At 43.0% G+C, this 19,863-nt stretch overlaps 1 protein-coding gene across 9 annotated transcripts in view; it reads left to right on the forward strand.

Annotated features, from left to right (window-relative positions):
- The window catches only part of CUX1 (cut like homeobox 1), a gene marked incomplete at its 5' end in the record, with an annotated part of 366,038 nt that overhangs the window by 220,538 nt on the left and 125,637 nt on the right, over positions 1–19,863 (forward strand). For all 9 annotated transcript variants that reach the window (XM_081089614.1, XM_081089615.1, XM_081089618.1 and 6 more), the window contains 3 exons: positions 2,473–2,596; positions 7,593–7,669; positions 9,074–9,140. In XM_081089614.1, the coding sequence (XP_080945740.1) occupies positions 2,473–2,596; positions 7,593–7,669; positions 9,074–9,140 (268 nt within the window). The remainder of the gene's footprint in view (positions 1–2,472; positions 2,597–7,592; positions 7,670–9,073; positions 9,141–19,863) is intronic.

Here is a 19,863-nt window from a genome sequence, read left to right on the forward strand (position 1 = left end):
TTGTGATAAGCCTCATTTCCTTGGGTGGGGGATTCTCACACTAACCGCAGAAGATAGTTATAGGTAAAATGAGGTGCTGGTGAGACATTTAGCGCTGTTCCTGACACCCAGTGAAGATCAGCTGCTCTTATGGAGCACTGTTGTTTTTCTAGAAATCCCCCCCTTCTTTATTTATTGATATATTAACAGATTTTCCAACCTCCAGAAAAATGTTAAGTTCTTCTCTTTCTTTCCCAATATAAAAATGATTTTAATTTGGAAGGGTTGGGGTGTGTGTCACTTGTTTTAGTCATCACATATTGTAGATCGGTAAAAAGTTAGAGCAGGACGGGAATTTATTACATGCTATAATTCTTCCCCACATTTAAAGATGAGTAAGTTGGGGCCCCGTCCATAGCCAATGAGAACAGAGCCCTTCAGTGCCCTTTCCGCCACACTATTCTCTCTCCTGTAGGGGGTCCTGCTGGGCACACCCAGGAGCATGTTCTGGAGCCAGATCTGTATACAGGAGGAGGACCACAGTCAGAGGCTCCAGGACAAATCAGCCCTGGACTTAGGCTCAGCCGATCAGTGAGCTACCCCCCTCATCAGACGGAGTGGGAGCCCCAGCCAGTGCCCCAATGTCCCCTGGAAGGAGCATAGATGTGCCACACTGAGAAACCCATTGGAATAAGCACTGGGGTCCAGGGGCTGAGCAGATATTTCCACCAATTGTTAGAGGCAGAAATTCTATATGTTTGCGTAGACCATTGACTTACAGAATGTGCAAGTGTTTTCAGAGGTGACTTTGGCCCTGTTGGTGTGGCTTGATACTAATGGGAACCACTAACCATAATGCTCACAGAGCATTTCTTTCAGGCCCAGAATAACCAGTCCAAAAGGCAGAGAGCCCCTGTTCTTCTTTCAAATGCCCTGACAGGGTCACTAGTTTTAAGGCAGCGGTTCTCAACCTGTGGGTCGCAACCCCTTTGGGCGTCGAAAGACCCTTTCACAGTGGTCGCCTAAGACCATCGGAAAACACACATATTGTTTTTGTGATTAATCACTATGCTTAATTATGTTCAGATTGTAACAATGAAATTACATCCTGCATATCAGATATTTACATTATGATTCATAACAGTACCAAAATTACAGTTATGAAATAGCAACGAAAATAATTTTATGGTTGGGGGTCACCACAACATGAGGAACTGTATTAAAGGGTCACGGCATTAGGAAGGTTGAGAACCACTGCTCTAAGGAGAACCATCTGGGTTCCACTTAATAAAAACGGCCAATTTCTTCTTTTAAACAAAGAGCCTTTAGCTTTTATCCACTAAGCCCCATAAATACTAAATGCCCAGTTGATGCACTCCTGCCTTGCCCAGCATGTCTGTGCTGCTCAGGCAGTAAAGGTGGACATGAGTTACAACCTGAAAGAACAGGCAGGGGCCACCGAGCGAGCTCTTACTCGGGCACAGATTTGGCAGGTGGCATTGTCCCATGAGCATGGAGCCCCATTGTCACAAGCCCTGTCTGGGCCTCACCCTGTCGGCCCAGCCTCAGCTCCTTCATTCATTATGACTCGGCCATTTCCAGAGCACCCACCTGTGCCAGGTGCTGGAGCCACAAAGAGCCTCAGCTTTTCCTTCTAAGCGTTGGGTTCATGCAAGAGCTCCATTCTCCTTGGAGTTGGGACCACAGTGCTCTCTCTGCCAGGGACTGTTCAGCACACAGGGAGGAGGTATCTGTGGGAGGGAGCATGTGGAACGGTCCTGCCCTAGAGCCACCACTGTTCTTAGGACCCTGCCCCATTCATTACACCTACTTTGGTGTTCCCATTTTGGGTAATTGAAGTGACAGCTGTAAATATGGCATCCCTGGTGGGGGATCCCTCATGGCATCCCTGGCCTGAGCTTTCCAGGGCCAGCCTGCAAGGTGGGTCCTACCCAGCCAAGGAGATGTATGTTGTATCCACTCAGCACACTCCATATTTCATCACTGTGACATGGCAAAAGTGTGCCCACAGCCAGGCAGGCCTGCAGACATAGTGACTTCAGCTAAGACGGCATCTTCCAACATGTACACATAATTATGAACTGTTTTCTTTGTAAGAAAGTACTAAAACCCACACTAAAACATTATTAATTTTCCTCAGTAGAGGACTAATTTAAGACTCATCAATAAGATGTTATATTTTACCATTGATTCCCCCCTCCTTTTTTGTAAGTTGTATTAGAGAAACCATAGCTCTTCTTCCCAGAAAAATCCATTGATCCCCCTCAACCTAAACGTTTAAAGTTCAATTTAACATTTAGGGAGTAAAAGGTCTCTGAAGGGACTCATAACCATTGATTTTGTGTCAGAGTTGAAGAGCTAAAGTTTAAAACACACCGATCCTACTCGGTTACGAAAGCCTGTATATATAGCCACACAGAACTGTGCTTCTCTTACTGTAGTTTTTTTTTTTCATTTCTTTTCTTTCTGCAGAGGTTACGATAAAAGCACTTAAAGAGAAAATCCGAGAATATGAACAGACTCTGAAGAACCAAGCTGAGACTATAGCTCTCGAAAAGGAACAAAAGTTACAAAATGATTTTGCAGAAAAGGAGAGGTGAGCATGTGTTGGGGTTTGCAGGTACTGACATAATGTTTTACATCTAAACTTCACATGGCAAGACAGTTTTTAAAATGTACCTGTGAAATATGCCCAGGAGTAAACCAAAATTTTAGGGTCTCTAGGGAAAATCATTTGAAAACTGAAGGTGTCCCCTCTTCTGTAACGGGTGAGACTACCTGGAGTGAAATGTGTCTGTCTTTTCCCGCTGGGGGACCGCCTCAGTCAGTGTGCCTGTCCAGGCCATGCATGAACCGTGTGTGGTTGGCACATGGCAGTTGTACATCTTTTCATGACCTCATAGTGCTTTGTAGATCAAGGAGCTGATGTCAGTAAAATATGAACCATGTTCATGAATCATCCAACTACTGTGAGCTTGAGATCTTGGATCGCCTACTCTACCCAAAACATTTTCACAAATAGTGAACTGGTTTTCACTCTTATGATGATTTCATGAAAGATTTCTTATAAAAACTGTAGTAGGACATAAGTTGGAGTTTTAGAACTCTGGTGAAATACAGATTTTTTATTTTAAAACTATAATGAAGAATGAGTGTATCCATTAACAAGAGGCAGTGAATGTGTGGTTTCAAGTGAGAATCCCGGCCTAATGTGTCCGGTTGACTTTGAGTGCAGGTTCTTGACTTCCATACGGTAGGCTCAATGAAGATGGGTATCACTGCGGACTCTGGAGTACTATTAAACTGGCTTCACTTCGGAAAGAAGAAGAATGCCTACTCCACTCACCTAGTGCCTGCTCTGCACCCACCAGGCCCTCTTGGAACATAGTCTAGAACATACCTGCAAAGTGGGCATCTCATTTTACAGATGGAGAAACTGAGCCTCAGCTTAGCTGCTCTCCCACCTAGTCAGCCTGAGGTGGGACCAGGGTCTGATCCACACTGCAGGCCTGGCCTCCCTGTGCTCAGACTGGCTTCAAAATCCTCACTTCAGGACCCAGGCCAAGCCCAACTCTACACAGGGATGCTGTACCCACACTGCTGGGAGATCGGGGATGGGTGCACCCCCCAGAGAAGTCGGGGCTCTCAGAGATGAGTGGACTCTAAAAAAATATATTTTATTGATTTTTTTTACAGAGAGGAAGGGAGAGGGATAGAGAGTTAGAAACATCAATGAGAGAGAAACATCAATCAGCTGCCTCCTACACATCCCCAACTGGGGATGTGCCCGCAACCAAGGTACATGCCCTTGACCATAATTGAACCTGGGACCCTTCAGTCAGCAGGCCGACGCTCTATCCACTGAGCCAAACCAGCCAGGGCGAGATGAGTGGACTCTTAATGCCTCCTAGCAAAGTACTTTTTGCCCAAAGAAACTGCTCACCATGTTACTGATAATGGGGGGCGGCAGGGTGTAAGCAGTTGAAACGCTTGCCAATGAGAAGTGGGTCAGTAAAAGATGGAACATTGTGCAGCTATTAAAATAATAGTTACATAGAATTTGTAATAACAACAGAAATATATCCAGCATAATATGAAGTGAAAAATGCATGATAAAATATTATGGACAGTGTGAGTCCATCTGCATAGAGCAAACATATTACAAAAGTATGACAATAAACTTAATATGGCAATTTAATATTTTTAAGTTGACTTTGCAAAATAGGTAAAAGGATTTATTCTATTAAAAGATGTGAATAACTGACTGACCACTGGGAGTGGAGGGCAAAGCTAGATCTTTACCTCATTCTTTACATGAAAAAATTGAAATGGATCTAGGATTTAAATAATAATGATTAAATCATTTGCATATTGAAAGAAAGCTTGGGCAAATATTTTGTTTTTAATAATTTTGGAGTGGGGAAATCTCTGTAAGCATAAAAGGAAAATTAGGAAGTATGTGAAAATGTGAGCAATCTATTTTCATTACTTAAAATTTAAAACCTTTTTATAAACAAATACCAATAGACAGTATTTTTAAAGCATCAGGAGACTGGGAAGAAGTATTAGCACCACATAAGAAAAAGGACTCATTTTCTTTATATACAAAGAATTAATAAGAAAAAAAGCAGCACCACCAAAAATGGGCAAAGACGATAAGCAGACAGTTCATACAAACAGAAATGCTCAGCTTTACTCCGCAGTAAAGTTATAGTTAGTTTTATTCAGTGTTGGCATAGGAAAACAGACTAACATACTATTGAAGGGAGTTGACTTGGTGAGGTTTGTTTTGTTGGGAAGTTTCTCGACATCTATCTAAACAAAAAAAATTGCACATATCTTTTGATCATTATTATCTAACAGTTGCTCTCAGAATTATGCATCAAATCTACATGATGATCACTGCAGAATTATTTAGTGGGAAATAAAAGATAAATAATCTAAATGTTTTTAGAGACTTGCTTACGTCAATTATTTAATAAGAATAAAGAAGAACTATATGTGCTAGAGTAGAATATCTCCAAAGTATGGAGATAAGAAAAAAAGCAAACTTCAGGATGCCCTGTGTACTGTCATCCCTTTTGTCCTAAAAGAAGGGGCAGACAGTATATGTAATATACACTGTAGTATATATTACATGTGAGTGCATATTAAACTATAGTATATTATATATATGAGTTTATATTTCAAAATCCTATATAATAAAGAGGTAATATGCAAATTAAATCTCGTGCCCTCACAAGATAGCTGCCTACCACCAGGCCAGCACAGGGGTTAGTGAGGGACGACCAAATGACTGAACAGCAGGCTGCGTGGGGCAACCAGGCCAGCCCAGGGGCAGTTGGGCACGACCAGGCTGGCAGGGGGGGAAGTTGGGGGCAATAAGGCTGGCTGGGGGGGGGGCGGTCGCAGTGAGAGGCAACTAGGCCGGCGAGGGGGGCAGTTGGGGACGACCAGGCCGGCAGGGGCGGGAGGGGCAGTTAGGGGCGACCAAGCAGGCAGGCAGGTGAGCAATTAGGAGCCAGCAGTCCAGGATTGTGAGAGGGTTGTCCGACTGCCGGTTTAGGCCTGATCCCAGGGACATCTCCCAAGGGTTCCCGGATTGGAGAGGGTGCAGGCTGGGCTGAAGGGAACTTCGTGCACCAGGCCTCTAGTATTAGATATGAGTGTATATCACACTACAGTATATAACACGTAAGTGTATATTACACTATAGTATATTATATATGAGTATATATTACACTACAGTATATTGCATATGAGTTTGCATTACACTGTAGTAAATTACATCAGCAGTGGTTCTCAACCTTCCTAATGCCGCGACCCTTTAATACAGTTCCTCATGTTGTGGTAACCCCCAATTTCATTGTTACAAATTGAACATAATTAAAGCATAGTGATTAATCACAAAAACAATATGTAATTATATATGTGTTTTCCGATGGTCTTAGGCGACCCCTGTGAAAGGGTCATTCGACCCTCAAAGGGGTTGCGACCCAAAGGTTGAGAACCGCTGCTTTAGAGTATATTATATTTCTGTAAACGTAGAAAAATTTTAGAAGGCTGTGAAAGAACTCTGTATGAGTTCTAGAACTAAGGAAGGGAAAGGGCATTTTACCTTCCAGGCTCTTATAATATTCACTAGCGGCCCAGTGCACGAAATTCGTGCACTTGGGGAGGGTCCCTCAGCCCAGCCTGCTTCCTCTTGCAGTCCTGGAGCCCTTGGGGGATATACGACTGACAGCTTAGGCACGCTTCCCCCAGGGCAGTTGAACATCCTTAGCGCTGCCACAGAGGCAGGAGAGGCTCCCACCACCGCTGCTGTGCTTGCCAGCCACACTGACCACCAGGTGGCGGCTCCTGTATTGAGCAGGATCAGGCCAAAACCAGCTCTCCAACATTCCCCAAGGGGTCCTGGATTGCACGAGGGCACAGGCCAGGCTGAGGGACCCCACCGGTGCACAATCAGGGCCAGGGAGGGACACAGGAGGTTGGCCAGCCAGGGAGGAACCACGGGAGGGCTCCAGGGCATGTCTGGCCCATCTTGCTCAGTCCCAATCAGCCGGACCCTAGCAGCAAGCTAACCTACCAGTCGGAGCATCTGCCCTCTTGTGGTCAGTGTATGTCATAGCGACTGGTCAACCGGTCGAGTGCCCCCTGGTGGTCAGTGCATGTCATAGCGAGTGATTGAGTTGCCTTAGCATATCATTACCATATTACACTTTGATTGGTTGAACAGACTGGACACTTCACATATTAGGCTTTTATTATATAGGATTATATAGGATGTTTGGGGGGTTTTTGTTTGTTTTTAACTCAAGGCATATATTAGTTTTATAACTGAAGTATGTGAAAATATGAGCAGTCCATTTCCATAGGTGATGGAAATTTGGGTACTTTTTTAAAACTGTCATTTCTACTTTTCTGTATTCCCAGATTTATTATTATGAGAGCATATGTTATATTCATATGATATAAAAATAATAAACTTATTTTTGGAGAATTTTCTGCAGATTAGGAGGAAGGAATGTTATTTATTGACGAGGGAATTCATTTGGAGATCATGGGAAATGTAAATATGTGGAATGTAGTTTAAAACATTCAGTATTTCCCATTAGGTATTGCAGTTGCATTCGCATTCCATTATCACAAAAATGGAACAGCTGTCACATCTATTTAATACATCCTTTATTCCAACAAATTCCTTCATTGTGTCAGCAAAATGTAGATGTATCATTCTTCGTGGGCTAACTTCAGAAAACAATGAGTGCATGATGATGATTTTTTTAATATCTGGCATTTCAGAACCAATTACATTTAGGATGACCTTCTACATCAGTTACCACCCATCAGGTCCCACAGGATGCACACTTCACTTCATGTAACATGTGGGTACAGAGTTGGGTAGTAGAAGATCATCAGTAAGTGAGCTCCTTTGTGCTCATGGCATGACAAGTGATACCTAATCATGTGCCTGTTGCTGGCTCTGTGTGTTATGGTGAAGATAGCTGATCATCTTAGCTCCAGCACACACAAGGCGTTTATGTTGGTAAACAAGATGACCAATTTGGCTTTCTTCTCTTCCTTTTCAGAAAGCTGCAAGAGACACAGATGTCCACCACCTCAAAGCTGGAAGAAGCGGAACATAAAGTTCAGACTCTGCAAACAGGTGTGATATTCTTCATGCTTGTCAAGTTGATGCAGGGAAGTCTGACATGGGGGGAGTTTGGTCGATCTCCAGGTCTCTCCAGGCCCCCTCTGCTCTCTGTTGCCCCACGTAGTGAGCCCAGAGGAGGAAGGGCGCCCATGCTCCAGAATGCCACAGAGAAACCCCCGCTTCTCCACCTTGACTTCTGTCAGTCACCCACACTGAGTTGTTAGTGTCGAGGTGGGAGGATCTGAATTACATTTTCATCCTTTCCACAAGCCATTCTTTATTCCTGCTCCTTTTCCAACAAACTCATCTAAATCACCTAACTGTCAAGGACCGACATTTCATTTGGAACAATATTAGGAAAAGAAAAACTTATTTCTACCCCTAGTGAAGTTAAGGAGAACAGAGATAACAGACCTTTAAAATGTAAAAGATAGCAAGAAAGGTTATGCTAAATTTTTTATTACTTTTTTCTTTTTTTTATTCTGAGGGAAACAGTACTATATGTTTAATTTAAATGGGAAAATAATCACAACAAACTTAGCAGACAATGCATAAAACTCAAAATATATAAAGACTACCTACAAATCATAAAAGCAGATAAAAAGTCCAGTAGAACAGTGGAGTAAGGATGTGAACAGGCAATTTGCAGAATAAATACACATGGCTGATACACATGAAAAATATGTTAACAATTTTTAATAGTCTGGGATATGCTAATTAAGTCAGTGAACAATTATTCTGCCTAGCAGACTGTCAAACAAATTTTTAATTGATAGTCTTCGGTGTTGGTGAATACATAGGAAAATAGTCTCACTCAGAGTATTAGTGGGAATGTAATTTGCCTGTTGGGAGGCCAGCTGGTGGTATTGATCTGCAGTTGGAACGTTGAAGCTCTTTATCCCAGCCCCTCACTTCTAGGCACGCTGAAGTGCCTGGCATGGGGCAGGCAGGCTCTATACCCGAGCTAATTGTTACTGATAAAGGCAAGTCTCAGGAAATACTTGTATCATCCTATTTATGGGGGACGAAAAATAGATAGATACATGTACAACAAGCATGTCAAACTCAAAGGCTAGCACGGGCCAAATAAATGAGGTATGCGGCCCACAGGTCGTGAGTTTGACATGCTTGATGTACAAAGATGTATGGGGATATTTTTAAACAACAAAATATATTTAAAGGGAAGAAATCTAAACACTAATATAACCAGTGGTGATCTCTGAAGAGGTGCATGGGATGAAATGAGGTGGAAGTGAAAGGCGATTTTCTATTCCATTCTATATACTTTTGTAATTTTTTACTCTTTTGAAAGGAACTTGTATACTGTTCCTTTTTAAATTTAATTTAAACAATTAGTGTCTTTTTTTTAAAACAATTAGTGTCTTATGTTATGGTTTTACATCCTCTTCCTTTCAGCCCTGGAAAAAACTCGAACAGAATTATTTGACCTGAAAACCAAATATGATGAAGAAATTACTGCCAAGTAAGTCTCTGCCTGGCTTCCTCCATCTGCACGTTTGGTCAGGTCTCACATGATTTTGCCAATCCATGAGGGATTTCCCCTCTTCTCCCTTCTGTCTGTTGGCTTTGCAGAGCGGTGCAGGGTTTAGAAGTGCTTGGCCTCTGGAACTGCTGTAAGGAATGCAGTGTAATTCCCATGAGTTGCTTGTGTCAGTTTAATACCCAAGCTCTGGTGCTCTCAGAACAATCCTACCACCTGAAACTTTCTGGAAAGAAAGTTCTGCTTCGCTCACTCACACAGGCCCTAGTGGGCTGGGGGAGGGGGCGGGGGCGGGGGTGGCGCTAAATAGTGCCACCCTACTCCCAGGATCAAAATGTAAAACACAGTTACTCCTGTGGATCTCAGTTATAAACCATTTTGAAAAACATTGCTTTGAGAGCGTTAGAAAAGTTCAACTTCCAGCCTTGGCTGGTGTGTCTCAATTGGTTGGGTGTCATCCCGTGCACTGAAAAGCTGCCAGTTTGATTCCCAGTCAGGGCACATGTGGGGTTACAGGCTCAATTCCCGGTAGAGGGCCTGCAGGGATACTGTCCCTGGTTTAGATTCATCTTTGCTTCCAAAAGGCTGCATGGAAAATTTGTGTCCACCTGATTGGTTTGTTTTAAGGACGGAGGTTGAAACAGAGAACACTCATCCAGTAAGGACTTAAATTTCCTTCTGCTCTAAGGTTTTCATCTTCTCTGGGTAGGGAACATGGTGGCTGGGGAAGTGACTGGGAGACAGAATCAGAGAAGGGATGTCGTAGCCCCTGTCCCCATCCTCTTCAGGACTCACTGTAGGCCAGGCTAATGCTGCGGGTTAATTCACTCCTCTCAACCAGAACCAGAAAACTGTATCACAATGTTTGGGGATCAATTGCTCATCATGAAAATACTTTGCTTTGGGACTGGCTGTTGTCACAAACTGCTGACAGGGTCATGAGTGCTCCTGGTGTGTGATCCCTCCTGTGATCATAGCAGGAAATTCTCCAATGATGAATAGGGAGGCAGGGTGTGGTATGCACATGTGCACGTGGAGAGAACAAGCCTGACAGAAACACAATATGCGTGACTCAAAAGTAACAGGTCCACTCATTAGTTCTGCAGACATTCCTGGAGGCCTCCTTTGTGCCTAGACCAGTGCTGGGCTCTGGAAAACCTGGGATAAAAGGCTCAGGAGAGAGAAAAGCCATTGCAATCCAGTGTGATCACTGCTGTAATAGAAGGAACATTAATTATGACGGGCACCTGTGCCAGTCAGGGTCTCTGCAGAAGACAAGGCAGCACACTCCAACTAGGGTAATCAGAGAGAGTTTAAAGCTGGACTGTTCGCTGTGGCTTGGGCCAGGAGGGGGGATGGGGAGATACATAGAGAGAATGTAGCGTCCGTAGTGAGCACTGGCTGGAGTCTGCCATGCCCAGGTTTGAAGTGACCACCCTGAGAGGAGCTGGTGGCCTTTGGGAGGGTTGAGAAATCTGGGGTGGCACCAGCACCCCGTGGACGTACCCTCCTTCCTTTCCCTGCCAGGAATCCTTGTGGCAAACTTAGAAGCCAGAGGGCAACCCCTGGGAGATGGGGGAGAGGGAACTGGAAATGAGAATGGCAAGTGCCCCCAGCACAGGCCCAGCTAGAGCAAAAGGAAAGAATTGTCAAGGAAGCCTTCCTGAGGGAGTGACATGTGATTTGAGGTTGAAAGATGAGTCAAGATGAGGAGCTCCTGGAGGCCAAAGGAGGTAGTCTGTGGAAACAGGCCAGCAAGGTTGCTCTTTGGAGGACCATCCCGAAGTCCTGAATGGCTTCTCTGCAGGGTCAAGGTGGGCACGATGGGTGCTGAGGGTTGGACTTGGGCTCACACAGAGACCCCGCATTTCCCAAATCAGAGATGGTCGACTACTAACAAAAGGCAGCCTGGGGGCAAACACTTACTGTAGATGGTTCCCAGAGTAAGTAATCCACAAAAAATGTAGAGAATGGACTGAGATAATAATTGCTACTTTCTTTTAACTTTGGAGGCAATTGCTTCAGTCTTGGAAATCCCACGTGAAGCTTCCCCCTCCGCATTCCTCTCCCCTTCTATTTTCTGGGAAAGGTTTGTCACTGTATCATCTGCTTCAGCCCCAACCTATATATGTTTTATTAGAGTAGACAGCTTTTCTTTAATACATATGAATATAAGCCCTCCAGGGGCAAATCTTTTCACAAATGGTCTTAAAACATTTCAGAACAATTCATTGTATCTCTTGGAAAGGAACAATTCTTATGTATTTGTTGACAGAAAACATAGGAAGGGGGTTGGGGAGGCATAGGGTGAATGTGGGCTTTGAGAACACTGACCTGGGAGTGGTTCACACAGGGCCACTGCTCACTCTCCCTGTATGACCTTTACATATCTCTTTCTCACCTGTACAATGGGTATAATAGTAGTCAAGGCATGGGGCAGTTGTGACGAGTAATGAGAAGGTGTGTGTGCAGCACCTAGCACACAGTGACAGCACCATCAGCCGTAGAAGCTATTCCTAGCAAACTTGCAGGAGGGCTTGGGGTGCTTTTCTGAAATTAGCAGACCTTGGAGAAGACTGACCTTGCTGGTATCATCGCGCCATGAGATTTAAAGAGCATGCGTTGCCTCTGCCTCTGTGTTGCTGGAAGATGTCACTGGTGTGACCATCCCTCACCCCCATTTTGTAAAGAAGCCTGCAGGTCGAAGGCACCAGGGCTGTTCCAGGACCCCTGTTTATTGTGTACAGTCATCACCCTGCGTCAGCTGGGACAGCACGGGCTGACTGTGACGGCCACCACAGCAGTAAAGTTTTCCATGTGTAGGCTTGAAGCAAAATGTAATTAGCCTTTATGTGCAGAACAAGGACCCATTGATGAATACAGCTGGTCTTTGTTTGGTCCTGTCATTGAGAGTGGGAGGTAAAAGTGTTCTTCTTCATGTTTATTAATGCAAGATTCCTTAGACAAATGGCAAGCACAGTTTAATATTTGTTGGAACATAGCGGTGTTTGCCAGAACAGTTGTTGTGTAATGGGTTTGCAGGGTTTCAGATTATAACTATTTCTGGGTTAAATAAATGAATTATTTCTCTGCCCTCGCCCCCTTTATTTTTAGTTAAAAAGGTACCTCCTTCTCAGGCGGTCTCTCTGTGTACAGATCTTCCCACTTCTCTCAACAAATGGAGAATTAGTACCTAATGACTTTAACTTGGAGATCCTAGCAAAGCAGAGTGGTGTGGAATGGTCCGGGTGGACTTGGAGGTGGAGAGAGGCCCGGCGCCATCACCCAGGCCCTCGTCTCTCTGTGCCTGTCTTTCACAGCTGTTCACTGGTTCTTAGACTTAGGTTGCTGCTGCAACTGCAGAAGAAATGCAGCTCTCCCAGCCAAGATACTAGCATTCTGAGCAAAAGTGCAGGAATTCCCATTTCAGCTCAAGTCCATGGCCACCTCTTTGCTCTTGTCTCCTAGAATCCTGGTTGCAAAAGGAGCTTCAGTTGTAACACACACAGTCAGCTTACTACATTCCTCTTAACTTGTGGGCTGCGGCTCTGAGCCTCTGATGAAAGAAAATATTGAATTGCACTGAAATACTACATTTTTTATAGCTAATCTTAGTCTTAGGAGAATTTGCACCTCCCAAACCTTTCCTGCCAGCAAAATTTATGTTTCTTAAGGTAACTCATGTTATATTCCTTGCCTTATGCTTTTTAAAAAGAGCTACATTGTACATGCATGTACTTACATCTACATTACAAAAGAGACATTTATGAGGAACTTCACTTTGGTTAATTTTATAGTGTTTTTTTATTTCAAGTATATAGCCAGTATTTTATCACAATATACAATATGCTCTGAGAAAGCAGAAAACTTTCCCATTTGCACTTGGCTTACAGTTTTACTGAAATTGTTTCGGGGAGTCTGTGCCTGCATTGTGGAGATGGGGGATTCCATGCCCATCAGTGGGGCCTGGAGGACCTGAAACACGATTTGAAAAGGTGACAAACCCAACAGCTCAAGACAGGACTCCCAGAAGGGAGTGTGTCATAGAATGGAGGTGGGGCAGGTGCCTTCCCTGCATACAGATCGCCTGGACTTTTCACGGTGGTTTCAAACAGGGTATCTTATTTACTCTTTCCAACAGTCATTGAGAAAGCTTTTATTGTGCTCACTGCATGGTTAGGGAAACAGTCCCAAGACATGGAGTCACGCCCCCGATCTAGTCCTTTGGACTCGAAATGCAGTGCTGTTGGCACACTACACAGTGGCCTGTAAGGACCCTTGTGGTGCTGCCTCCTCATGGGAGCCGTGTTGCCTGTGTGACAGGCTCCCTGAAGGGTTTCAGTTCCTGTCCCTATCCCACAGCCCCATTGCATCTACCTGAGCAGACTGGTTTCTCTTTTATTTACCTTTTTACAGCTCCACATGCAAGACTTAGGCAGCTGGGCCTCACAGAGCCCGGGTGATGAAGCCGGAGACTCGCACACTGTTTGGATAAGCCGCTAGGCCAGCGGTTCTCAACCTGTGGGTCGCGACCCCTTTGGCGGTCGAACGACCCTTTCACAGGGGTCGCCTGAGACCATCCTGCGTATCCGATATTTACATTACAATTCATAACAGTAGCAGCATTACAGTTATGAAGTAGCAACGAAAATAATTTTATGGTTGGGTCACAACATGAGGAACTGTATTTAAAGGGCCAGAAGGTTGAGAACCACTGCTCTAGTCCAATTTTGCTCCTCCTGATTGTATTTGAAAAGACCAACTTCACTGTCCAGAAGTGGAGTCTTTCTGCTGTACCTTTAAGAATGTGAAATTTTCTATTTCCGGTCCTTTTGATTAGTCATCAATTTCCAGTATGGGTTGCTGTAATTATCCTGGCTAGATTAATTTCCCTAAAAATAGTGAAGCAGCTACTTTTATGGTTTCCAGGGCACAGGCTTGAATAAAGAACCTACTGTCCCTAAACCTTAGAACTGAAGCAGATCAGAGAGGGAACACTTGATGACTTTTTCTTCTATATTTTATCTCCAAAAGAGTGTGTGCATTTTGTAAAATTCCTGGGATTTTCCCCCTGTACAAGTATTGTGCTCCACACCTAAAATCCGGAGCCTGGGTGAGCCCTAAAGGGCTTTCCTTGACTTTTGCACTGACGGCAGCTGTTTTGTTTTCTCTAAGCAATGCAGCCCTGATCTGGAGTTTTCTCTAGTCCAGGGGGCTGTGCAGAAAGAAGGGGGTGGCTTTATATTTTCAAATCCAGGTAGAAATTCCTCTGAGTGCCAAGGATTCTTTACCTGTTCTGTGGACTCCACACAGGTCTAGAAATTAATGGCATGCATGAGATTCGGAAACCTTTACTCCTCCCTTCAGCTGATCTTGCTAAAAGCCCACATTGAAATAGTGCTAGAACTGCAGAGTAAAGGGGGCAGGGTAGTTACAGATGTGATATGCACATGGACACAGGCTCTGCACATGAAACCACATGCATATGTAGCTGTCCTATATGTGTGGGCATAAACATGTTTATGAACATTGAAATGATAATCATATTCATCTAGCATCCTTGAAGAGGGTATTGTAGAGAAAAGCATTCTTCATGGACTGTCACCTGAGTTTGACATGGTTCTATAAAAGTTTTGCTTTTTTTAGAGATCCTCAAACTTTTTCTGATTCACTATAAAGATAAATCTTGGGGAACTCACCGTTTGAAGCTAAAGGAAATGGATAAAGGGGCTGTTGGAAGAAAACATGAATTTGTAGAAGATCATCGCGCATCTAGTGATCTGTAAAATGGCCATTAAAATGTATGCCTTCTTGCTTCCCAGAATGTGGGGGTCTGTGAGAGAATGGGAGGGTTCCTACAGACTGCATCGTGTTGCCAAATGCCAGCTGAACTTCCTCAGGAGGATCCTGTCTTATTCTCTGTGTACCACCACATGCACATTAGCATGGTTGCTGGTACATCATCTGTTTTTGTTGACTTAATAAATCAGCCTTTGCTGTGAAGACAGGTGGATCAGGGGTGCAGCTGAGGTGAATGACCAGTGGGGCTGTGTGCGCTCTAGAAGGGAAAACCAAGGAAGCTGTTGTCTTCTAAGAAGAAAGCAGGAGCCATCTGAACCTTTAAAGTGCTTTAAGAAGTAAGAATTGTGATGGAGGCCCGGCCTGGAATGTTCACGCCACCTTTTGCCCCAAGTGAAATTCCTTCCAAAGCCATGTGTTTCTGACTCACCACGGGGACCTGGCTGCTGCTGAGGGCTGTGGCCCCGCAGGTCATCGTGACATAGCACCTCTTCTCCTTTGCTCCCAAAGTGGCAAAGGGCACACACTGACCAGTCGGGCCCTTTTGCAGGGAGGCAGGAAGACTGACAGAAGTGAGAAACTGTCCTTGCCATGGAATCGCCCCAAATCAATGAAGACTTTATATGACATTTATTATTTTTAATTTAAATTGTCATGTTTAGTATAAAGAATTTAGAAAATTCTAAAATATTTTTTAATTTCTCTTTCTCTTTATTGATTAAGGTATTACATATCTGTCCTTATCCCTCATTGCCCATCCCCCCACACACACACACTCATGCCCTCACCCCCCTGGTGTCTGTGTCCATTGGTTAAGCCTATATGCATGCATACAAATCCTTTGGTTGATCTCTCCCCTTTACTCCCACCCTCCCCTACCTTCCCTCTGAGGTTTGACAGTCTGATCGATGCTTCTCTGTCTCTGGGTCTGTTTTTGTTCATCACTTTATGTTGTTCATTATATTCCACAAATGAGTGAGATCATATGATATTTATCTTTTTCCAACTGGCTTATTTCACTTAGCATAATGCCCTCCAGTTCCATCCATGCTGTTGCAAATGGTAAGAATTCCTTCTTTTTTACCACAGCGTAGTATTCCACTGTATAGATGTACCACAGTTTTTTAATCCACTCATCTGCTGTTGGGCACTTAGGCTGTTTCCAAATCTTAGCTATGGTAAATTGTGCTGCTTTGAACATGGGGGTGCATATATCCTTTCTGATTGGTGTTTCTAGTTTCTTGGGATATATTCCTAGAAGTTGGATCACTGGTTCAAATGGGAGTTCCATTTTTAGTTTTTTGAGGAAACTCCATACCTTCTCCACAGTGGCTGCACCAGTCTGCATTCCCACCAGCAGTGCACAAGGGTTCCTTTTTCTCCGCATCCTCGCCAGCACTTGTTGTTTGTTGCTTTGTTGATGATAGCCATTCTGACAGGTGTGAGATGGTATCTCATTATCATTTTGATTTGCATCTCTTGGATGATTAGTGACTTTGAGTGTGTTTTCATATGTCTCTTGGCCTTCCTTCTGTCTTCTTTCAAAAGTGTCTATTTAGGTCCATTGCTCATTTTTTGATTGGGTTGTTTATCTTCCTCTTGTTAAGTTGTATGAATTCCCTGTAAATGTTGGAGATTAAACGCTTATCGGTGATAACATTGGCAAATATATTTTCCCATGCAGTGGGCTTTCTTGTTGTTTTGTTGATGGTTTCTTTTGCTGTACAGGAGCTTTTTATTTTGATGTAGTCCCATTTGTTTATTTTCTCTTTAGTTTCCATTGCCCTAGGACAGTGATGGGAACCTTTTGATCTTGGTGTGTCAGCATTTTGAAAAACCCTAACTTAACTCTGGTGCGTGTCACATATAGAAATTTTTTGATATTTGCAACCATAGTAAAACAAAGACTTATATTTTTGATATTTATTTTATATATTTAAATGCCATTTAACAAAGAAAAATCAACCAAAAAAAATGAGTTCGCGTGTCACCTCTGACATGCGTGTCATAGGTTTGCCATCACTGCCCTAGGAGCTATATTGGAGAATAAATTGCTTTGGCATATGACTGAGATTTTGCTGCCTGTGGATTTCTCTAATATTTTTATCGTTTCCCATCTTATGGTTAAGTCCTTTAACCATTTTAAGTTTATTTTTGTGTATGGTGTAAGTCGGTGGTCTAGCTTCATTTTTTTGCATGTATCTGTCCAATTTTCCCAATACTATTTATTGAAGAGACTGTCTTGACTCCATTGTATGCTCTTGCCTCCTTTGTCAAATATTAATTAAGCATAGTGGTTTGGGTCAATTTCTGGGTTCTCTATTCTATTCCATTGTCTGTTCTATTCTATATGTCTATTCTTGTGCCAGTACCAGGCAGCTTTGAGAACAATGGCTTTGTAATACAGCTTGATATCTGGTATTGAGATCCCTCTTACAGCCAACATCATACTCAATGGGCAAAAACTAAAACCATTTCACCTAAGAACAGGAACAAGACAGGGATGCCCACTTTCACCACTCCATTTCGACATAGTTCTAGAAGTGCTAGCCATAGCAATTAGACAAGAAGAAGAAATAAAAGGTATCCAAATTGGGGAAAAAAGACATAAAACTGTGTCATTATTCGCAGATGACATGATACTGTGCATAGAAAACCTTAAAGACTCCATCAAAAAATTATTAGACTTAATAAATGAATTTGGCAATGGAGCAGTATACAAAATTAACGCCAAGAAATCTATGGCATTTCTATACACCAATAGTGAACTTACAGAAAGAGAGACTAAAAAAAAAAATCCCATTTACCATCGTACCAAAAAAATTAAGAGTCCTGGGAATAAACTTAACTAAGGAGGTAAAAGACCTATACTCGTAAAACTACAGGACACTGAAGAAAGAGATAGAGGAAGACATAAACAGATGGAGGAACATACCATGTTCATGGATTGGTAGAATCAACATCATCAAAATGTCCATACTACCCAAAGCAATCTATAGATTCAGTGCACTCCCCATTAAAATACAACGGCATATTTCACAGACCTAGAACGAACTCTCCAAAAATTAATCTGGAATTTAAAAAAAGGCCCCACATAGCTGCAGCAATCCTGAGAAAGAACAACAAAGTAGGAGGGATCTCAATACCAGAAAATTCTAAAATGTTTTAAGAAACAGATCGTCACTCATTATTTCATAACACAGAGATAATTGATGTTAACCTTTTGGCATATTTCCTTCTGGTTTTTTCTATACAGTGATTTTTGTTTTCTTCCTTTTTTTCACAAGTGGCATCAAATTGACAGGCAATTTTCATTTCTATTTTTTTATTGGAACATAAATATTTCTTTCATGTCATGAACAGTTCTTCAGAAACAGCACATGCTGCACCATGTTCCATCCAATAGTACGTTAAGAGGGTTGCCCATGGGTTTTCTTGTTGTTTGGGACCTGATTTATTGTTACCCTGCTGTCCTTGCCTTACAGGCTTTAAACGAGGGAGCTTCACACTTGCTTTTTCTCTTTGTGTGTTTATATTTTGCCAGTGGCTATGGCATCTTTAGGGACTTCCCTTGTGACATCATTAAACTCTCTTCTGATGACGAGTGCCTGGCACAGGATCTACACACATGCCCTCAATTTGTGGTGCCTCCATTGCTGCTGTTGTCTGCAAAGCATGTTGCATCTTACTTGGCCCACTTTAAAATGTCGGTTCATTTCCCCAGTGTAAGGTCTGTTTCAACTCTACAGAATCCCATCATTTTCCATTTTGAATTTGTGATAATCAGTCCGTCTGCGTCACAGCAGACTGCAGCTATTAAAGTGTGTCGCATCATCTTCCCAGGGCTCTGAGTATACTAATCCTAACTAGTTGCCACTTGGGTGCAAAAATTTCAGCATACACACCGTTGTGGAGTTGTTAATGCTTTAACAAATGGATCAGCACTGGAGGTTAATAACCACAGAGTAACTGTCTTCTGAAATCTAAATGCCACGTGTGTGCAGGACCCATTTTATAAAGTGAGACAGGTTATTCAGTGTGTGGTCCCCTCCAGCCCCTCATCGGGGTGACTTGTAGAGTTCAGGAGAGATCTGGCTCCATCTGGCTGGGAGAATTTGGGGCTCTCTGGGCTGGTGTAAAACAAATTAAGAGAGGTGCCAAACATCTGGGCACCAGCAAGGATGGCTAGGGCTCTTGTTCTGAGATATCATAAAAAAACTTTTTGAACCAGCCTTAAGAATGAAAAGTTTGCTGTAGGAAAGCAAGAGAGAGCTAGCTAATTGAACTCATTGATTTCCTTCACGGCTTGTTTGCCCTTTCATTCTCTTCCTGAGGTGCTGTTTGTTGAGGAATGTCTCCAATTGCCAGAAAGACAGTGGGGTGTCTCATATTTCCCCTTTAGCTCTCCTTCCAGCCAGAGCCAAGTTCTGAGGCAAGCCTGCAATATGAATTTTTAATGCAGAACTTTATAGCATCACTCTTGCAGCCTGGCTGCATTGCTCTCCTGAGTTTTCAGATTTAATGCTCTGATGAGCAGAGCAAAGACTCCAGGCATTCAACATCAGTAAGAATTAACCCCCAAATGACTGCATGCATGCTGTCTAATTTCCCTAAAGGAGTTGGGAGAAAAAATTTAAATTAGATGCTGTTTGGAATGTTATCAAAATAGCCTGGAGCACAAAAGCAGAGCATGTTCTTGAAATTTTATTGGACAGCATATATTTTTATCTTTTCATTTATCTTTTTGTCTGACTATTTTTACATTAATGCATTTCTGTGAGCTTTCTCCCTTTAAAAGGCTGTACAATTTGTAGGACTTACACAGTGTAAAGATTAATGGATACTCTCCATTTTCCATGGAATGCCCAAATGTAGTTAGAATTCTAGAATTTGTCATTGACAATGG

Source organism: Myotis nattereri (assembly GCF_964212035.1).
Source record: "Myotis nattereri genome assembly, chromosome: 4".
Taxonomy (NCBI): Eukaryota; Metazoa; Chordata; class Mammalia; order Chiroptera; family Vespertilionidae; genus Myotis; species Myotis nattereri.